Below are 21,561 nucleotides of genomic sequence, written 5' to 3'. Positions count from 1 at the left end.
CACTGGTGGGCCTATTGATTATCATTTGGAAACACCCCCACTTTGCAGGCCAGGGTGATTACCATTCAAGTAAATGGAGGTACATTTCCAGCTGGAAATTGTGTGTCACAAAATGCACTGTTGTCCCTTCTGCCAGTTTTTTTTAAAGCACAGAAAGGTTCTACTATATTTATCTTAAAGGGCCACTATATCTTATTAATTTTCCCTTTGTAATGGAAACATTATAGGTGTATGTATAATTATTTCTCCCTTGCTCTGTTTTCCTTAGCTTCTGAAAAGGTGTTATGAACTCAGCATTGCAATTGGCTGTCTAGCCATACCAGATGTTCAGGAGGAAAACGGACAACTGTTCGGATGTTGCTCTGCTCAGAAAAATCACGGCAAAAGTATTCTGAGATTCTGATCTATTTCAGGAGCAGAGCAAGAGCAGATCAGCACAGTTATCCATTTTCCTTCTAAACATATGGGTGCTGACACAAGGGGGTGCTTTATTATCCGACAAGAAATCTCCTGGCCCACAGGTAATGACGCGGCTAACAATATCTGCCTGTTTTGGAAAATGTAAAGCACATTACATGTATTTTCAGTCCATTACCCAGGATTGCTGCATATAAAGGTATAGGACCTGTTTTCCAGAATATTTGGGTACAAGGGTATTCCGGATAAGGGGTCTTTCCATAATTTGGATCTTCATATATTGTCTACTAAAAAAAAAAAAAATCAATAAAACATTAATTAAACCCAATATAATTCTTTTGCCCCCAATAAGGATTAATTATATCTTAGGTGGAATCAATTACAAGGTACTGTTTTATTACTACAGAGCAAAAGGAAATCAGTTTAAAAATTCTGAATTATTTGATTAAAATGGAGTCTATGGAGAGACGGGCTTTCTGTAATACGGAGATTTCTGGATAATGGGTTTCCAGATAACAGATCCCATACCTGTAATCTGTTTTGCATGCAGTGATTCCAATTTATGTGGAGCAGATATTGTCTGGTGCTTCACCGCCCACAAGAGAGATTTCCTGCCAGGCTATTAAGTACCCTGCTAGACAGGGCTATCTCTCCAACCATACAGGTATAGGCACTGACCAGCAGGTGGCGCAGTTGTTATGCAAATTGCAAAAGTGCTTAGAATAGCAGCCTGATTAACATTTTGTTTTTTGTTTGATTTATTTATTTTTTTAAAGTTTACCTATCCTATAAGCAATTGTATTTGCTGAGGCATATTCTCTGACCTGAAAAAGCTATGTCTGTTATATATTTTGTAGGGATTTGTATGAGATTTCAGAGAATAGCAACCCCCTCCTTCTGTTCATAAAACATTCTCTAATATGGGAATATCTTCCCACTAAACACAATTCAGCAAGATTGTTTTTTTTCCTTTCATCTATTCTGTTCACTAGCAAGAAAGTCTATCTAATATTTTAGTTTTGATCACATCATCACAATATGGAAATGTAAGCATTGAACTATATTTGAATGTTGTCAGGGTAGGTCTGCCAATATATTGTTCTGCTTGTACTATATAAGTGTTACAGTATATTATGATAAAGGTGGCCAAACGATCGGATCATGATTGCTGTTGTGCAGGCAGCCAGATTGAGGACTGCATCAACTCACAGATCTGGTCCTTGATCTAATAGGAAAATCACACCTGCCCAATTGACATCTGGACAATTTTTGACCAGATATCTGTCGGGAATGCTCTTTGGAGGGGCCCGTACACAGGCTGGGTCTGTCTGCAGCTTTAACCGACCCATGTATGGCCAATTTAAGTCCTTTTTTATGGCTGCTGAACATACCATCAGTCCCTTTTCAGATCTGTTTTCAGACATATTGCTCTTCGGATACATATTATTTTTTTGTAATGCTGTTGTAACTTGTTAAGTGTAAAATAGAAATCTATGAACTTATAGCATGTAACAGCAATGTACAGTCTTGCTATTTTTCTCTTTGCATGTAACCGACTCAGTTGAATGTTCATTTATATTTCCACATTGTCTGCTGTGTTAACCAACTATGAAACCATGTTATACAGCTAATTTTGGGATTATGCAGAAACCTCTTGAAAGGAGACCCAGTGTGTTGCTGGTGCAGCTATTAGTAGGACCCAGGTACTGTCTTAATAACATGCTCTGATATTTTTCATTTCTTTTATTCTTTACATATTGTGTTGTATGCAACAGTATTTTGAACTCCTTGGTAAACTTTGTTGTACTGTCTGCTATTGTCAACAATATAATGCATTAATAGCTTGTATTATTTTGAATCATATTTATAAAGTATGGTGCAATTCATCAGTGTACAGCCACCAGTGTAAATTATAGGTGTATATGTTGTATTATCTCTACTGATATATTATGAACTTCTTTATAAATAAAAAGTTGGATAACTGGGTAGAATGGTGCAGCTGCCGGGTAATGTAGAATATACTGTTCTGGAAATTACAACATAGGTTTGTGCATTTTCCTACTGCATTGCAGTAATACAGTATGGGAAATTGTTATCCAAAATGCTCCGGATCTGTGGTATTCCAGATAAGAGATCTTTCCATAATTTGGATCTCCATACCTTAAGCCTACTAGGAAATTATTTAAACATTTAATAACCCCAAGAGAATTGTTTTGCCACCAATGAGGATTATTTATATCTTAGTTGGGATCAAGTACAAGGTACTGTTTTATTATTACAGAGAAAAGGGGAATAGTTTTTAAACATTTGAATAATTAAAATAGGGTCTGTGGGAGATGGCTTCCCTGTAATTTGGAGCTTTCTTAATAAGTCTTCTGGATAACAGATCCCATACATTTTTTCTGTGTAGAACTGTGACCACACTGTCATATTTTTCATGGGCCAGTGATTTTTTGGCTATGTTCTAGGAAGTAATCTCCCAGTTTGAATGGGAATGTAGTTTAATTTTTCACATCATTTATTTAGATTATATTAAAATGTTATTCCTGTGACTTGAAAGCAAGTCTGTACAAAATCGATTGTTGAAGGAGACATAACAAGTAGCATTTGCATAAGATTGCTAACCAGAAGGATTGGGAAGCAGGAGTTGAGGTTGTGCTGCTCTGCAGCATTTTATGATTGTGCAGTGGCTGCAACCCCTATCCTCCTGCAACCCACTGCAGTTGCATAGCACTATGTCTACTTATTGCCATGCATTTAATGTTTAGGGGTGCTTCATCTTAAAGGAGAAGGAAAGTCATTTTGGCATTTTACTGCCAATAGATTTGCCACATTAATGCCACCTAGAACACTATATTTATTCTGCAGAAACCATTGCCATACCTGAGTAAACAGCTTTAGAGGCTTTCTCCATTTGCTTAAGATAGCAGCTGCCATTTTAAGTAGCTTCCTTCTTGCAGCTCTAGCCATGATAGCTGAGATCACACATTCCTAAGGGAGGGGGGAGTTCTTAGCATTTTGGTGGGAGGGAGGAGCAAGAGAGGAGAGAGATGCTCATACTCTGGCCACGGGAATTAAGGATGTTTCTGAGAGAGGGAGTCAGACACTGGAACATCATGTTTACAAAAAAAGAGACAAGAAATCCTGTGTTTCTTTTGATAGAGGACAGTGCAGCATTACTGTAAGTGCTTGTGGCTGTATTTACATAGACCTTTCTGATAAAGCTTACTTAGTGTTTACCTTTCCTTCTTCTTTAAGGTTAAGTGGTAGTGTGTTATACAATAGCTTATTCTTAGCAACTTTTCCCACCAGTCTTCATGTTTTTTTTTTATGGTTTTTAATTATTTGCCTTCCTCTTCTCCCTCTTTCCAGCTTTTAAATGTGGGTTACTGACCCCAGCAGCCAACACTATTGCTCTGTAATGCTACAATTCTCTTGTTATTGTTACTTTTTATAACTTATGTTTCTATTAAGGCCCTCTCCTGTTCATATTCCTGTCTTGCTTCAAACCACATCCTGGCTGCTAGGTTAAATTGGACCCAAGCAACCAGTCAGCTGCTGAATGAAGACCAGTTGCATGTTATCTTAGAATAGCACTTTCTATAATGTAGTGGTGGCAAGAGTTGGTTGAAAAAAAATTAACTACCAAATAAAGCCCCCTGTAAGCTGATAGTGTGCATAGAGGCTGCCTAATAGCCAATCTTAGCCCTTATTTGGCTCCTCTATGAACTTTTATGGTGCTTTTGTTGCTCTCTAAGTCTTTTTACATTTGCCTGTGGCTCACGAGTAAGAAAGGTTGGGGATTCCTGCTCTACATCATGGTTTAATGCTGAACAGCCCCTTTTAGGACATTTTTGATGTCCTTGAGACTCTTAGTTAGATGAATGTTTTAACAGGCTCAGCCTCAAATTAATTCTTGTACCAGTCACTAATTATTCCTCCATGCACTCTTTCATTTAATATATGATACTGACAAATAATTGATTCAGAAAATTATACTTTCTCTCCCAAGTGAAAGAGCAGTAATGAATATCAAAGAAATAACATTTTTTAAAGTGTCGAAACGAATCCGAATTCTAATTAGTATATGCTAATTAGGGTTTGGAAGGGTTAATGTCACTGCATAAACACGGAAGTGTAAAATTTTTCACTTCACGCACGGCAACATTTAACCCTTTGAAATCCTAATTAGCATATGCTAATTCGGTTCTGTATTCGGCTGAATCTCTTAACATGGATTTAGGGGTTTGGCCAAACCCCAAAAAAACTGGGTTTGGTGCGTCACTAATGGATACAATAGATATCAGTTCTGACAGACACCAATCCAGTAGCTTAGTCACATATTTTTTTCTCCACTTTAGCTTTTGTCCATCAGTTTGCAGGTATTGCTGGGGACATGCTAATTTTCTGGCCTTTGGTTAGCGCTGAGGTTGTTTTGTGATGTTTCCTATGATTAAAGCGGTTGTTCTCCTTTAAATTAACTTAAATTATGATATTCTGAGACAATTTGCAGTTGGTCTTCATTTTCTCTTTGTGGTTTTTGAAATATTTAGCTTTTTGTTAGCTTTCCAGTTTTGAATTTCACCATGTGGTTGCTAGGTCCAAATTACCCTAGCAACAAGGCTGGGTTGAATGAGAAGCTAGAATATGAACAAGAGAGTGCATTGATAGAAAGGAAAATGTCAAAAACAATGACAGTAACAATAAAATTGTAGCCTCACATAGCAATAGTTTATGGGCTGCCGGGGTCAGTGACCCCCATTGGAAGGCTTGAAAGAGAAGGCAAAAATAGCTCAAAAACAAAAACTGAAGGCTAATTAAAAAGTTGGTAAGAATTGGCCGTTCTGTAACATTCTAAAAGTTACTTTGATGGTGAATTAACCCTTTTAAGAACTCATGCAGTTCTATCAAGCCAACCATCAGTTTATGCTCTACATTTTCTGTCTAATGTGACTTCTCACTGGTACTGCTTTCTCATTATTTTCCTCTTAGATCGTGGCAAAGGGCGTCAGAGACAGGCCATTCTGGGGGATCACCCATCTTCCTACAGATATGATGGTTATGGTAAGTGCAGAAACAGATAGCTTTTACCTACCTGTATTTATTAGAGACTTACAGTATATGAAGATGTTTTAGCCACTGGGGAATCATTTGCCCACACATACACTATAACCTCAGTTTCTCTGGTTCTTTACAGCTCAAGCTGAACATGTTTTAAATGGCAGGAAAGTGATTAATGTACAGTTCCTCATAGATGTGTCAAGTGTAAGGGGGGGGTGATAAGAGTTTTTTTTAATTAACCCTTTTCTTGTCTCCCTAGGAAACCATGGCCCTTTGTTGCCTTTGCCTAACCTGTACAGGATGGGATCAAGAGATACTCCAGAGCTTGTTGCCTATCCTCTACCCCAGGCCTCCTCCTCATACATGCATGGGGGCCCACCTGTAGGCTCAGTAGCCATGGTTAGTGGCTTACATCAGCAAAAGATGAATTGCTCACGGGTTTTCAACCTATTTTGCCTATATGGCAACATTGAAAAGGTAAACTAGATCTAATTAAGTCTTACAAGGTTCTTTGAAGCTACACCTGCAAACCAATATTTATTCAGGTCCCAAATAAAAGTAAGGCCGATACCTTCACATACATAGATATATGTATTTTTCCCAAATTAGAATATATACTTATGTCTACAGTAATGCCTTATGCTCTTTCATCCCCCTTTACATCTGTTTTTTCCATCCTCTCTGTCCCTCCACCTTATCCTCCTGTCATACTCTTTTCTGTTTATTTATTAGGTGTTTTCTCCTTTTCTTGCTCTCACCATTGCCCCTTTTATCTCTCCGTTTTGAATCCTGCCCCTTTTCTTTTGTTTTCTGCAATCTTCGGTTTCCCTGTTATTCTTATATACTGCTTGTCTATTACTTTACATTTCTGGCTTTTCTATTTCTTTTACCCTTTTTAAATTCAGCTGTCCCACAACTTTACCCTCTTGTTTCATTTGCTGAATCTTTAGCCATTGCTCCTCTCTTAGTTCTATACTCAGTATCTGGTTTTAGTTGGTTTCCCAGAGAAAACCCTGCTAAAAACAATTTTGTCCGTTAGGAGCCTATTTATCAGTTGTATTATTCCCTGTCACTAGATACAAGAGGTGACCCCTTTTGGAAATAAAGTTAGATGGTGATGCGGGGATACTTAAGAAGGAGTGGCAAAGACTGCCTATCCCTGCTAAAGACATAATATTTCTGTACAGCTGTAAAGGGGTGGCATATTTTATATTCATTTATAGTGTGACTAAATGTAAAATATACTTTTTTATGAGCTTATCTTAAAGGAACAGTAACACCAAAAAATGAAAGTGTATAAAAGTAATAACAATATAATGTACTGTTGCCCTGCATTGCTACAACTGGTGTGTTTGCCTCAGAAAGACTACTATAGTTTATATAAGTTAGCTGCTGTGTAGCCATGGGGGCAGCCTTTCAATTGAGAAAAGGCACAGGTTACTTAGCAGATAACAGATAAACCACTAAAAACACTTTAATAAAAACACTTTTTAATTTTTTGATGTTACTGTTCCTTTAAGTGTCTGGTTGACAGATTGTTGCTTTAAAGGGGAAGAAAAGTTTCAATCACTGGGGGATGCCAAATGTTAGACAATCTCTACTTATTGTAATCAATAACTTGGTCCAGTGCATCGGCCCCAGGATACCTCTGTGTGAGCACCACAGAACGATCATCTTCTTCTCCATTTTCTTTCTTCAAAATCCCATGGCTGATGCATGCACTTTTGTAAGTTTGGCATTTTAGACTACTGTGCATGCGTGCCCGTGCAAAGAAAGAAGAAGCAGAAAGAGTATCGCACAGATGTACCCCGGGCCAGTCTAGTTTTCTGCTAACTGGACTACCAGCCCAGGATATCAGGTAAGTGATTGCAATCAGTTGGGGTGCCTTGCATTTGGCACCCACAGTAATTGAGGATTAAATCATACCCTCTCTGTAGTGTACTTGTTGCATAAACATGACCCACAGGCTGCCAGTTTGACATCCCTGCCTTAGGATTTGGGAAGCAAGAAATATTTCTGGAACATAAATTGCCTTGGCTTCACTACTGAAGCCTCTAGCTTAAATAGCAGGGCTTGCTTCTACTTGTTTGGACAATTAGCCCTAAGGTGGCCATACACGCACCGATAATATCGTACAAAACCTCGTTTCGTACGATATTCGGTGCGTGTATGGTATGTCGGCGAGTCGACCGATATCGCAGGAAGCTGCTGATATCGGCCGACTCGCCGATCAGACCAGTTTGAAAATTTTGATCGGGCGCCATAGAAGGCGCTGACCAAAATCTCCCTTCAGCGCTGAATCGGCAGAAGGAGGTAGAAATCCTATTGTTTCTACCTCCTTACCTGCCGATTCAGCCCTGAATGGTGTGTGGCGGATCTGACGATGTTTCGTGCGACCGATGGTCGCAGAAAACATCGTCAGATCGCCACATGTATGGCCAGCTTTATACATTCAGTATGCACACAGGGCTTTTAATTTTGATTAGGACTTTGATATTGATACTCTTAAAGCACAATTAGAAAAATGATATGTTGAATTGATGACTTTAACATATACATGCTGTAGGTTTGTTTCTTATGTGGCAACACAGGATTATTCATTTTGTTAAACCAACAGGTAAAGTTTATGAAGACCATTCCTGGTACAGCTCTTGTAGAAATGGGAGATGAATATGCTGTAGAAAGAGCAGTAACGCACTTAAATAATGTGAAACTTTTTGGAAAGAGATTAAACGTTTGGTAAGCTAGTGAATAATTTTAGTAAATCAATTTTTGCTTCTAAATTCTACTTATACATTTATAATGCATATAGAATCAAGATGAGTAATCTCGGTAATTTATATAGTCACCATGATCTCAGATTTGGATTTATTATATATTATCTAAATATATATATATATAAAGAGCCATGAATATTCTTTAAACTATATCTATATAAAAGGTGCTTAATGATTCAACCAGTTATAATCGGTGCGCAGTGATGTAATTTCTGTCACATGACTCTCTGAAACTTTATCATAATAAATAATGTTCCACCAATTTGTAAAATATGAATATTGGAAGTCACCTCGGGGTCCTATGACCTTTATAAAAGCACTAAGCCTTCGGTACTCCTCTGTGACTTTATTTCCCTGTATAATACAATACAATACATTATTCACTATTTATGCACATGTGTGTATGTATGTATATGTGTGTGTGTGTGTATGTATGTATATATATATATATATATATATATATTATATATATATATATATATATATATATATATATATATATATATATATATATATATATATATATATATGTGTATATATATATATATATATATATATACAAAATACTCCACAGATTATGCGCACTCCAATGCCAAATGCTTGTCTTTATTTTAGGCAATTACATGGTTATTACATCAACGTTTCGGTCCGGGTCTAGGACCTTGTTCACAATGTTATACCCTCAACACACAATCTAATCAATAAAACTTTATATACATAATTAACGCCACCCATGCGTGACGCATCAGTCAACCAGCCTCCCTACTCCAATCAGACATAGACTATGCCCACAGCAGAGTAAACAAATCCCATATTTACACATAAACTATCCCAGTAATATTACAGTGCATAATGTACTTTAAAATCACCTAACAGGTAGAAAACAATTAAGAGAACAATACTCATTAAGTCCTTTTGGCGAGAGTGTATCTAATTTCTTAATCCAAAAGGATTCACGTTGGAGCAACAACCTCGATCTGTCACCACCCCGTCTCGGCATAGGTACATGGTCAATGGCTTTATAACTAAAAGTGGGCAACCGATGTCCCACATCTAGGAAATGCTTAGCAACAGGTTTTATGGTAGCATTATCCCTGAACGCTATATTAATCGCCGATCTGTGGGCATCCATACGCTGGCGCAACGTCAAATCCGTCTTGCCAACGTATGAAAGCCCACATGGGCATGTAATCAAATATATAACATGTGTTGTAGTGCAAGTAATGCGGTGCCGTATTGAAAACCTTCGTCCAGTATGCAGATGCGTAAAAGTCGCACAAGGCGTCATATAACGACAAGATATACATGTCGGGCATCTAAAACATCCTAGTTTGGCATCATTTAACCAGGTAGAAGGACTCTTGACCGGCAAATAACTCCGGAAAGGGTCACTAGTAACCAGCATATCTCTTAGGTTCTTGCCTCTACGATAGCCGATTAACGGGGGCTTCTGGCACAATCTACCCAGTGTCATGTCAGCCTTAACAATCGCCCAATTAGTGCTCAAAGATTTGCCCAGATATTGTGTTACACTATTATACTGGGTGGAAAAGATCAAGTCCCTCTCCTTGTGTTTCTCATTCTCGCCACTTACAATCTTTCTTGCTTTCTCTAAAGCAATCTGCAATGCTTTTTCTCCATAGCCACGCTGTAAAAATCTATCTCTCATCTCTCTCATCAGAATTGACTTTTTAGTTTTAAATTCGCCTCATCCACAGCACTATCTGTCAATTCAGTTCCAAAATAGTCCTTCAAGTTCAATGTCCTAATAAATCTGAAAAAGTCAATGTCCCACTGAAATTTGTTAAACTCACTTGTAGGCACAAAGGTAAGTCCCTTTTGCAATACCGTTAGCTCAGCCTCCGATAAGGTATGGGACTTACCTTTGTGCCTACAAGTGAGTTTAACAAATTTCAGTGGGACATTGACTTTTTCAGATTTATTAGGACATTGAACTTGAAGGACTATTTTGGAACTGAATTGACAGATAGTGCTGTGGATGAGGCGAATTTAAAACTAAAAAGTCAATTCTGCCCCCCTACACAAAATTCTGCGGTTAAGTTATTTAAAAGCGCTGTGGAGAAGGACATTGTAGCTTAAGCATCCCAGGGGTTAAGAATTAGGAGCAATCTTTCCCGGACTGAGAGATTGGCCATTGATTCTCTACGCAATGACACCTCAATAGTTATTCGCCCTGCTGATAAGGGAAGGGGCATAGTGTTACTTAACTATGAGGATTATAGAAATGAGGTTTTAAGTCAGCTCTCTGACAATAAGGTGTACAAAAAACTTAATGGCGATCCAGTATGGGGCTTTAAGACTTGTATCGATAAGTTATTGCTGGGGGCATTGAATAATAAGTGGATCTCTCAATCCTTATTTGATTATCTAACTACCTTGCATCCCAAATGTCCGGTGTTATACACACTGCCCAAGGTGCATAAGAGTATGACTGCACCACCGGGGAGACCTATTGTGTCAGCAAGGAACAGTTTGTTACAGCCATTAGGTGTATATATAGATAAGATACTACAACCGGTGGTGCAGTCTACATTTTCGTACCTTCAGGATACACCCCATTTTCTGAAGATCATTTGAGACCTCATAATACCACGTGATCGAGAGGTATATCTGGCAACCATAGATGTGGTAAGTTTGTATACCAGTATACCTCATATGGGAGGATTAGCTGCAGTCCGTAGTTCTATTGAATGTTACAGTGACTATACGGGGCCTCCAGTTCAGTTTGTCCTAGATCTACTTGAAGTATGCTTGAAGTTTAATTACTTTCGATTTGAAACCCAGTATTACCAGCAATTAACAGGTACGACGATGGGGGCATCGATGGCTCCGGCATATGCCAATCTCTTCATGTACCAATTCGAAAACAGATATATTCTACCGAAATATGGTCATAGATTTCTTTTGTATAAGAGATGATTCATCGATGATATCTGTATTGTCTGGTTGGGGGAGAAAACAGACTTCCAATTAATGGTAAATGACCTGAATATGTGTATGGATGAAATTAAGTTTACTTCAACTTGCGATAGTGAGGTACAGTTTCTTGATTTGCAGTTGACGATTGGTACAGGGACTATTGATTATTCTCTCTTTAGGAAATCTACAGACCGAAATACTCTGTTGCACGCTACGAGTGCACATGCACCTGCTCTTAAGAGATCTTTGCCTATCTCACAATTCTGCAGAGTGTTTCGCAATAATTCTGACCCAGTTACAGTGGTGTGAAAAACTATTTGCCCCCTTCCTGATTTCTTATTCTTTTGCATGTTTGTCACACTTAAATGTTTCTGCTCATCAAAAACCGTTAACTATTAGTCAAAGATAACATAATTGAACACAAAATGCAGTTTTTAAATGAAGGTTTACGTTATTAAGGGAGAAAAAAAACTCCAAATCTACATGGCCCTGTGTGAAAAAGTGATTGCCCCCCTTGTTAAAAAATAACGTAACTGTGGTTTATCAATTTCAATTTTCAATTTCAATATCAATTTCTGTAGTCACCCCCAGGCCTGATTACTGCCACACCTGTTTCAATCAAGAAATCACTTAAATAGGAGCTACCTGACACAGAGAAGTAGACCAAAAGCACCTCAAAAGCTAGACATCCTGCCAAGATCCAAAGAAATTGAGGAACAAATGAGAACAAAAGTAATTGAGATCTATCAGTCTGGTAAAGGTTATAAAGCCATTTCTAAAGCTTTGGGACTCCAGCGAACCACAGTGAGAGCCATTATCCACAAATGGCAAAAACATGGAACAGTGGTGAACCTTCCCAGGAGTGGCCGGCCGACCAAAATTACCCCAAGAGCGTAGAGACAACTCATCCGAGAGGCCACAAAAGACCCCAGGACAACATCTAAAGAACTGCAGGCCTCACTTGCCTCAATTAAGGTCAGTGTTCACGACTCCACCATAAGAAAGAGACTGGGCAAAAACGGCCTGCATGGCAGATTTCCAAGGCGCAAACCACTTTTAAGCAAAAAGAACATTATGGCTCATCTCAATTTTGCTAAAAAACATCTCAATGATTGCCAAGACTTTTGGGAAAATATCTTGTGGACCGACGAGACAAAAGTTGAACTTTTTGGAAGGTGCGTGTCCCGTTACATCTGGCGTAAAAGTAACACAGCATTTCAGAAAAAGAGCATCATACCAACAGTAAAATATGGTGGCGGTAGTGTGATGGTCTGGGGTTGTTTTGCTGCTTCAGGACCTGGAAGGCTTGCTGTGATAGATGGAACCATGAATTCTACTGTCTACCAAAAAATCCTGAAGGAGAATGTCCGGCCATCTGTTCGTCAACTCAAGCTGAAGCGATCTTGGGTGCTGCAGCAGGACAATGACCCAAAACAAACCAGCAAATCCACCTCTGAATGGCTGAAGAAAAACAAAATGAAGACTTTGGAGTGGCCTAGTCAAAGTCCTGACCTGAATCCTATTGAGATGTTGTGGCATGACCTTAAAAAGGCGGTTCATGCTAGAAAACCCTCAAATAAAGCTGAATTACAACAATTCTGCAAAGATGAGTGGGCCAAAATTCCTCCAGAGCGCTGTAAAAGACTCGTTGCAAGTTATCGCAAACACTTGATTGCAGTTATTGCTGCTAAGGGTGGCCCAACCAGTTATTAGGTTCAGGGGGCAATTACTTTTTCACACAGGGCCATGTAGGTTTGGATTTTTTTTCTCCCTAAATAATAAAACCCCTCATTTAAAAACTGCATTTTGTGTTTACTTGTGTTATCTTTGACTAATAGTTAAATGTGTTTGATGATCAGAAACATTTTGTGTGACAAACATGCAAAAGAATAAGAAATCAGGAAGGGGGCAAATAGTTTTTCACACCACTGTATACGTGATCAACAATTGTTAGAGATGAGAGAGAGATTTTTACAGCGTGGCTATGGAGAAAAAGCATTGCAGATTGCTTTAGAGAAAGCAAGAAAGATTGTAAGTGGCGAGAATGAGAAACACAAGGAGAGGGACTTGATCTTTTCCACCCAGTATAATAGTGTAACACAATATCTGGGCAAATCTTTGAGCACTAATTGGGCGATTGTTAAGGCTGACATGACACTGGGTAGATTGTGCCAGAAGCCCCCGTTAATCGGCTATCGTAGAGGCAAGAACCTAAGAGATATGCTGGTTACTAGTGACCCTTTCCGGAGTTATTTGCCGGTCAAGAGTCCTTCTACCTGGTTAAATGATGCCAAACTAGGATGTTTTAGATGCCCGACATGTATATCTTGTCGTTGCTCGAAACGTTGGATTTCTTTGCTTAAATAAACTTTTTTTGCCAAGTCCTGGTGTGTGCAGCTCACTGTCTTGCTTTATATATTTTTGCTAGCACCCTGGGCATTTATTTATATATATATATATATATATATATATATAATATTTTCCGGACTGCCCAAGTATTCGGCCCCCTTGAACTTTTCCACATTTTGTCACATTACAGCCACAAACATGAATCAATTTTATTGGAATTCCACGTGAAAGACCAATACAAAGTGGTGTACACGTGAGAAGTGGAACGAAAATAATACATGATTCCAAACATTTTTTACAAATAAATAACTGCAAAGTGGGGTGTGCGTAATTATTCAGCCCCCTGAGTCAATACTTTGTTGAACCACCTTTTGCTGCAATTACAGCTGCCAGGCTTTTAGGGTATGTCTCTACCAGCTTTGCACATCTAGAGACTGAAATCCTTGCCCATTCTTCTTTGCAAAACAGCTCCAGCTCAGTCAGATTAGATGGACAGCGTTTGTGAACAGCAGTTTTCAGATCTTGCCACAGATTCTCGATTGGATTTAGATCTGGACTTTGACTGGGCCATTCTAACACATGGATATGTTTTGTTTTAAACCATTCCATTGTTGCCCTGGCTTTATGTTTAGGGTCGTTGTCCTGCTGGAAGGTGAACCTCCGCCCCAGTCTCTAGTCTTTTGCAGACTCCAAGAGGTTTTCTTCCAAGATTGCCCTGTATTTGGCTCCATCCATCTTCCCATCAACTCTGACCAGCTTCCCTGTCCCTGCTGAAGAGAAGCACCCCCAGAGCATGATGCTGCCACCACCATATTTGACAGTGGGGATGGTGTGTTCAGAGTGATGTGCAGTGTTAGTTTTCCGCCACACATAGCGTTTTGCATTTTGGCCAAAAAGTTCCATTTTGGTCTCATCTGACCAGAGCACCTTCTTCCACATGTTTGCTGTGTCCCCCACATGGCTTGTGGCAAACTGCAAACGGGACTTTTTATGGTTTTCTGTTAACAATGGCTTTCTTCTTGCCACTCTTCCATAAAGGCCAACTTTGTGCAGTGCACGACTAATAGTTGCCTATGGACAGATTCCCCCACCTGAGCTGTAGATCTCTGCAGCTCGTCCAGAGTCACCATGGGCCTCTTGGCTGCATTTCTGATCAGCGCTCTCCTTGTTCGGCCTGTGAGTTTACGGCCTTGTCTTGGTAGGTTTACAGTTGTGCCATACTCCTTCCATTTCTGAATGATCACTTGAAGAGTGCTCCGTGGGATGTTCAAGGCTTTGGAAATCTTTTTGTAGCCTAAGCCTGCTTTAAATTTCTCAATAACTTTATCCCTGACTTGTCTGGTGTGTTCTTTGGACTTTATGGTGTTGTTGCTCCCAATATTCTCTTAGACAACCTCTGAGGCCGTCACAGAGCAGCTGTATTTGTACTGACATTAGATTACACACAGGTGCACTCTATTTAGTCATTAGCACTCATCAGGCAATGTCTATGGGCAACTAACTGCACTCAGACCAAAGGGGACTGAATAATAGGCACACCCCACTTTGCAGTTATTTATTTGTAAAAAATGTTTGGAATCCTGTATGATTTTCGTTCCACTTCTCACGTGTACACCACTTTGTATTGGTCTTTCACGTGGAATTCCAATAAAATTGATTCATGTTTGTGGCTGTAATGTGACAAAATGTGGAAAAGTTCAAGGGGGCCGAATACTTTTGCAAGCCACTGTATATATATATATATATATATATATATATATCTCTCAAAAGAAATACCAGAAACGGAGTTTATTGCAAAAAAATGTATTAAAAAAAGCCAACAAGAAAAACAGAATGCAAGGGTTGTAAAACCATAAACAGCCATAAGATGGCAGCAAATGGTTACTGTTCTGCAAAAACTGAAACTAAATGGTAAAAATTATTATTAACATTTATTTATAAAGTGCCAACATATTCCGCAGCGCTGTTAATTTCTTTTTTTTTCCTTGCTGCATTTATGTAAACAGTTTTGGCACAATACAACAGGTATCTGAAGCTAGCGAACTGTCTTTAATTAAACATGTTAAAACTGTGTTATATGCTTAAAAGGGTTAAATGTAAATATAAATACTATTATAAGCAGTTTCTTTATTCCCTTCTGTTCTCTGGGTCTGCCTCTTAAAATAATAGGAGTCGGTTCTTCTCAGCTGGCTTCAAATAATGTTTTCAAAGCATCAGAGCCAGGAGTGCAGAGTGTGTGTGTGTGTGTGTGTGTGTGTGTGTGTAAATATGTATGTACAAAGCAGTTTTGTGAAGGTGAACAAATCTTTTAAGATGAATGAAAATTGCCTGTCACCACTATTGGTGGGTAGTTTTTGTGCCTGACAAGGCAACATTACTCTAGAAAAGTAATGCTGAATATTTCACGTGCAGCTGAAAACTTTTGTACTGTGGTACAAAAACATATATAGTGTATTTTTTGTTGTGTAATTGTTTTGTTTGTACAATCTTAGTGTTTCCAAGCAGCACTCAGTTGTTCCCAGCCAGATATTTGAATTGGAGGATGGTACAAGCAGTTATAAGGATTTTGCTATGAGCAAAAACAACCGGTTTACCAGCGCTGGCCAAGCTTCCAAGAATATTATCCAGCCTCCATCTTGTGTCCTGCATTATTACAATGTTCCCTTGTCAGTGGAAGAAGAAATGTTCCAAAAGGTAAATTGGATCAGGGGCACGCCAAGACTATGGCATTTGAATGTTTGTCTGCCAATTAGCCTCTGACATGGCGTTGCATTGCTCCATATGGTTCACAGTGAATGCCAGAGTGCTCTGACCCAAAAGCAAAAAAAATGACGCCCTTTGCTGGTGTGTGAATTAGTACCATGTGTGAATACCTAGTCCTACAGTTATTTGCAGCATTGTGCTAAGCGCTGCGAGGCAAACTGAAAACATATTTGGGAGGGAATCATGTTACTCCTATAAAGAGTTAAAAGCATAGTAAGAAGGCAGGAGGCCGTTCATGTACTGTGTCTGGGTGCATTTCTGTTGAGCTCTTAACCTTTCCAAATGTTAGAGCAGTCAATCCAAATGACTGCTGCTTTTGCTTATAGTTAGGATTTGTCTGTACATGTTTCATCATTATGGCATTGTAGCTCCTTATGAATAAGTACTAAAGGGTACAAAACGTGTAAAAACCATTGACTCATATGTCATTTTTGATTTAATAGAAAATGTCTTAAATAAACTATGTAACTCTCTAAATATTTTTGAGTGGCAAGAGTTTATGTAGTTACCCCTTAGTTCTAGGGTGGGGGTGGTCATTACTGCTCCCATTGGCTGCTTAATAGAGCCTATAATGCTTCCCAGTGTACAGAATGTATTATCAGATGTGTTTGTACTTGTTAGCTGTTTTCCAGTGCAGAAATACTCGCTACAACTTGAAAACCTTTGAAAAAGTCTTTTAAGTGACCGGAGTCTGTCAGGTTAACTGCAATACTACACATCCATGCGAAAGCCATAGCTAAAAGGAAAACTGTGGCTAATATAAGTAATATATATTCTTAAAAGTGGCTATGTTTTCTGTAGCTGCCTTTTCTTCCTTGCTAATTTTTACTGCTTAGTTTGGTGCCACACAAATGAGTTTTAAAATGATGAAGCCCAATATCCTTGCTATCCCCACATAGAATTAAGGAACATAAATGATCCTAATTTGGTTGACCTACAGCTGACAATGTACTCTCATATTTACTTGCTTGTGCTACCTGAACCCATCCCATGGCTCTCCGTTCCTGAGCACTATCTGAAATTGACTTTCTGAAGGAAACATAGATGTGACATAAAGAAGGGATGAGGAGAAGCTGAGAGAAGGGATTTCCATTAGAAATACAGAACAGAATGCTTTGCTCAGTTCAGCCTGAATTCAAATAGTCTGTTAAACCCTCTGCTCAGTTACTTACCCAGACCCCTAACTTCTGGGTAACAGAACTACAGACTAGTGTAAAAAAAAAAAAAAAAAAAAACAATTTCCTTAGTTACTGAAAGAAAAAAGTCACACAAAGTGCCTGGGGGATTATATATGCACCCAGGGCAAACTGAGCTATAGTCAGTCATGTACATCCCATAGGTGAATACAGCAGGACACTTAGTTGCACATTAATTTAGCTTTATTATAAAAACTGGTCATATTATCTAAAAGGTGTTCTCATTTTATTGCAGCTATGTGAAGATCATGAAGTTTCCACGTTTATTAAATTTAAAGTGTTTGATGCAAAACGTAAGTAAAACAAATATATGTCTGTGTGTGTGTGTGTATATATATATATATATATATATATATACTATACTATACTATACTATATATATATATATATATATATATATATATATATATATATATATATATATATAAACTATATATAACTATATAATGTTTATATTTTGATTATTAACTGTAGTCATGAATGTTCCTTTTCTATGTCCTCTAGCATCATCTAAAACACTCTCTGGACTGCTAGAGTGGGAATCCAAGACTGAAGCTGTAGAAGCACTCACAGTATTAAATCACTACCAAATAAGAGTTCCTAGTAAGTGTTTCATTCTTTAGAGCAGATTTTGGCCAATATGTGCATAATTACAAATCACATTAGTGAAGCTAAATATAGTATATTTTCTGTTTTTCCCAAACCCAGAATTTGATTGGAAGAAGGTAAGGGTGTGGGCACACTTGGTGTACAGTCCATTTCACTCCACCTGCATTTTGTAGATAGGTGGAGAGAAGCAGATCCACTACTATATGCTCCGATATTTATCTGCACGGACAGGCACAGCGTCGGCCTGAGTGCAGCTACATAGAGCAGCGACTAGGCCAAAAATGCATGCTTTTGTGTCTTTAAGGCCAATCTTCACTTTGTGTAGCTGCTCTCAGGCAAATGCTGTACCTATGTAGCTAGACACAGGAGCCTGTCTACAGAATGCAGGTGGGGGGAAGCGGACTGTATGCCCAGTGTGCCCTCACCTTTAGCGCTTGAACTGTAAAAGCTGAGAAAGTGGGAAAATGTCACCTGATAACAGTCGAGATAAGGCTGATGCCACACGAGACGTAGGGCTGATATTTTCGGCAAGCGGAAAAACGCTTGGCGAAAATTCAGCCCTACGCCTGCAACTTGTGCCTGCACCCAAATGAATGGAATACGCTCGGGTGCAGGCACATGTAGCCGATATACGCATGAAAACGCATGAGAATGCAAAGTCTCCAGTTTTCATGCGTATATCGGCTACATGTGCCTGCACCCGAGCGTATCCCATTCATTCGGGTGCAGGCACAAGTAGCAGGCGTAGGGCTGAATTTTCGCCAAGCGTTTTTCCACTTGCCGAAAATATCAGCCCTACGCCTCGTGTGGCATCAGCCTAAGAGACAACAACACTTGCTGGCAAAATACTGCTCCCCAATGTCCCTTGCTGACCGCTCGCCAGTAGTGTTGTATCCTTTCTATATCATTCCCTACAAGAATTTAGACAGCAATAATTGCTCATCTAGCCCAGTGTCAGTCTGATGTTGGTGTACTTTACTTCCTTATTACTTGGTGCTTTGCCCAGGGTTGGCTAGTCTTCTTGTCTGTTCAGACTTTTTGTAAACAAACTCATTTCACTTCCAGTTCCTTTAAAATGTGAACACATTGTACATTCTGCTAATGCTTGCCCATGATTCTTACTCCGTCCCCAGTTAACAAAAGTCTGTTCATTTTTCTTTCCTGCAGATGGTTCTAATCCCTACACTCTGAAGCTCTGCTTCTCCACTTCATCCCATCTGTGACTACGTGCAAGGAAAAGCATCTTGGGAACTGAACAGTGTTTCTATCATTTTCATCATTTCATAATGTGCATGTGTAACAATGTTGTGTTTTTTTTAATTATTTTATGGATACCAGTCATTGGGTGGATTTCTTGCCTTTTGACAGGGTTAAAGCAGCACTACATGTTTAAAATGAAACTCAGTTTTTATTCTTAGCTCATGTTTAAATATAGTTGAGGTCTGTATTTTTTTAAAGTGCACATTAATTGAGACTCAAGGAAGCTATACTGTAATGAACAAAAAGGGTCATTTATTACTTCCCCTGCTCCAAGTGCAGGAGCAGTAAGGGGTGGGGGGGGGGGGGCATTTACTTTGGACCTGCTGCTTTGATTGAAAAGCCTAGCATAAGGTTAGTTAGCCTTTTTTTACTGCCTGCCATATGGTAGGTGGTAAGTCCAGGACCTTGTTGTGGCCTGCGTCTGGTGGCATTCCCTAACTTGTGCATCTGAATGACACACAAGTTTGGGGTGAGGGGCAGGATGCCTACATGACTCCCCAGCATACTTCTCATGAATACAGTGCTACCAAAAGCAGGCAGTCCTGCATTTAGCAGTGGACTGCAGGTCTGTGCTCTCTTTTGGAATGCAGAACACTTAGCACCCTGCCCTGCACTTAATAAATGGCCCTCAAAGTGTTCTTTTTATTTGTTTTAGAAGAGCTTACTAGCTAAATATGAATATAGTGTCAAACTGCAACTTTCTGTAGCATTGATTGAATGGAATGTGAACAGCTACTTTTATTAAGAATGTTAATCTGGACATTTGCAATTTCTGTATTTGTAATATACAAATTGTTTTTTATTTCTTTTGGCCAATGTGCCACTAATATTGAACAACCACTTCTGACTTTTTCTAATTGCCACAAAAAAGTGATTTGTTTTTAGTCCGTTGCTATCTTATAGGCATAATAAGGCACACAAATGAATGCACTTGGTTTTTTTGTAGAAAGTAGAGAGTGGAGTTGTCACCACCATAAACCAGATAATACTAACCACCCTACTTTCAAATGTTCCTGCATACTTGTTCTTGGTTTGCCCAGGAGCAGTAACCCATAGCAACCAGTAATATGTTTGCATTTTAACAGGTGACTGGTAAATACTTCCTGCAGATTCATGGCTATGTGTTACTTCACCTGGGCAAACTTAGTGCAGTGTCAGAACACACGCCCTTCTGTTTTCTTTTTCAGATATTATATTACAATTGAAAGCCTGTTGGAAGTAACATGTAAGACAGTCTGACAGTGGCCCGACAGTGGCAGCCTAGGGAAGGCTAAACTGCAGCCTGAGTTATTTTTACCTTCACAGAATCTAGAGGTGGATATGCTGGAATTATAGTATACAGGATCTGGAATCTGAAACTTTAAATAAACCCAATAGGATTGTTTTACCCCAATATGGATTCATGCAGCTCAGTTACCATCAATACTGTATTTGTCTAGAAAAGCACTACCTACAACGCAATTTCTTGTAAATTAAATCATGCATCCCTGTCAATTATAGTAATATTTTAGTATTAGGTTCTTAGATACTAACAAGGAAAACAGGGAAAGTAAAGCCAGTTTATTACATTAGGAATTTTACCACATTAGACAAGTCATTGTTGCCCAACTAAAGTCCTTTTTTATCCATATACATTCCATATTCTTCGAAACTGCCTCTTATAAGCCTTGTCTCCTGCTGTCATATTCCTAGCCACACCATCGTGGATCATAGCAGTTCCACTCGCAGGGGTGTACTAGGAATTGCTGGGAGAAACTTATTAGGTGAAATGCAGGGCATAAGGCTGTTTCTTCTGGGCATTTGCTGTTTGTGGCATAGAAATGGGAGGTAAGCAGGCTCCATGAAAAACTTTACATATATGCTGGAAATTCAGGATGAAGGCAGATATTTGTGAGGTGAATTGGACAACTGCTGATCTTAGAATAAATAACATCAATGTTATGTCAATATTGTTACATCAATCAGTAGAATCAATGTTTCTGTAGTTTGTGCGTTACAAATGATTATATAGAAGGACACTTGTCAGTCCGTCACCCCCTTCATGCCATGTATAAATACAAGTACGAATTTGTATTCATACTTATATATGTTAATAAACATATATACATTTACCTTGCATTTATTCATTTTTAATTATTTTTTTATTACATAATGTGCTATCAATTCTTATTCTTCTGTTAATTAAGTTT

At 38.8% G+C, this 21,561-nt stretch overlaps 1 protein-coding gene across 1 annotated transcript in view; it reads left to right on the top strand.

Annotated features, from left to right (window-relative positions):
* hnrnpll (heterogeneous nuclear ribonucleoprotein L like) overlaps positions 1-21,483 on the top strand; it is a 41,428-nt gene extending 19,945 nt beyond the window's left edge. Inside the window, 7 exon segments of the mRNA NM_001127432.1 lie at positions 5,410-5,481; positions 5,738-5,955; positions 8,096-8,217; positions 16,037-16,238; positions 17,739-17,796; positions 18,008-18,106; positions 19,280-21,483. Of these exon segments, the coding sequence (NP_001120904.1) occupies positions 5,410-5,481; positions 5,738-5,955; positions 8,096-8,217; positions 16,037-16,238; positions 17,739-17,796; positions 18,008-18,106; positions 19,280-19,335 (827 nt within the window). The 3' untranslated portion in view covers positions 19,336-21,483.
* The last annotated feature ends 78 nt before the right edge of the window (positions 21,484-21,561 follow it).

This window comes from Xenopus tropicalis, chromosome 5, assembly GCF_000004195.4.
Source record: "Xenopus tropicalis strain Nigerian chromosome 5, UCB_Xtro_10.0, whole genome shotgun sequence".
In the NCBI taxonomy this organism is placed as follows: Eukaryota; Metazoa; Chordata; class Amphibia; order Anura; family Pipidae; genus Xenopus; species Xenopus tropicalis.
This window is presented reverse-complemented; position numbering and strand designations above follow the sequence as displayed.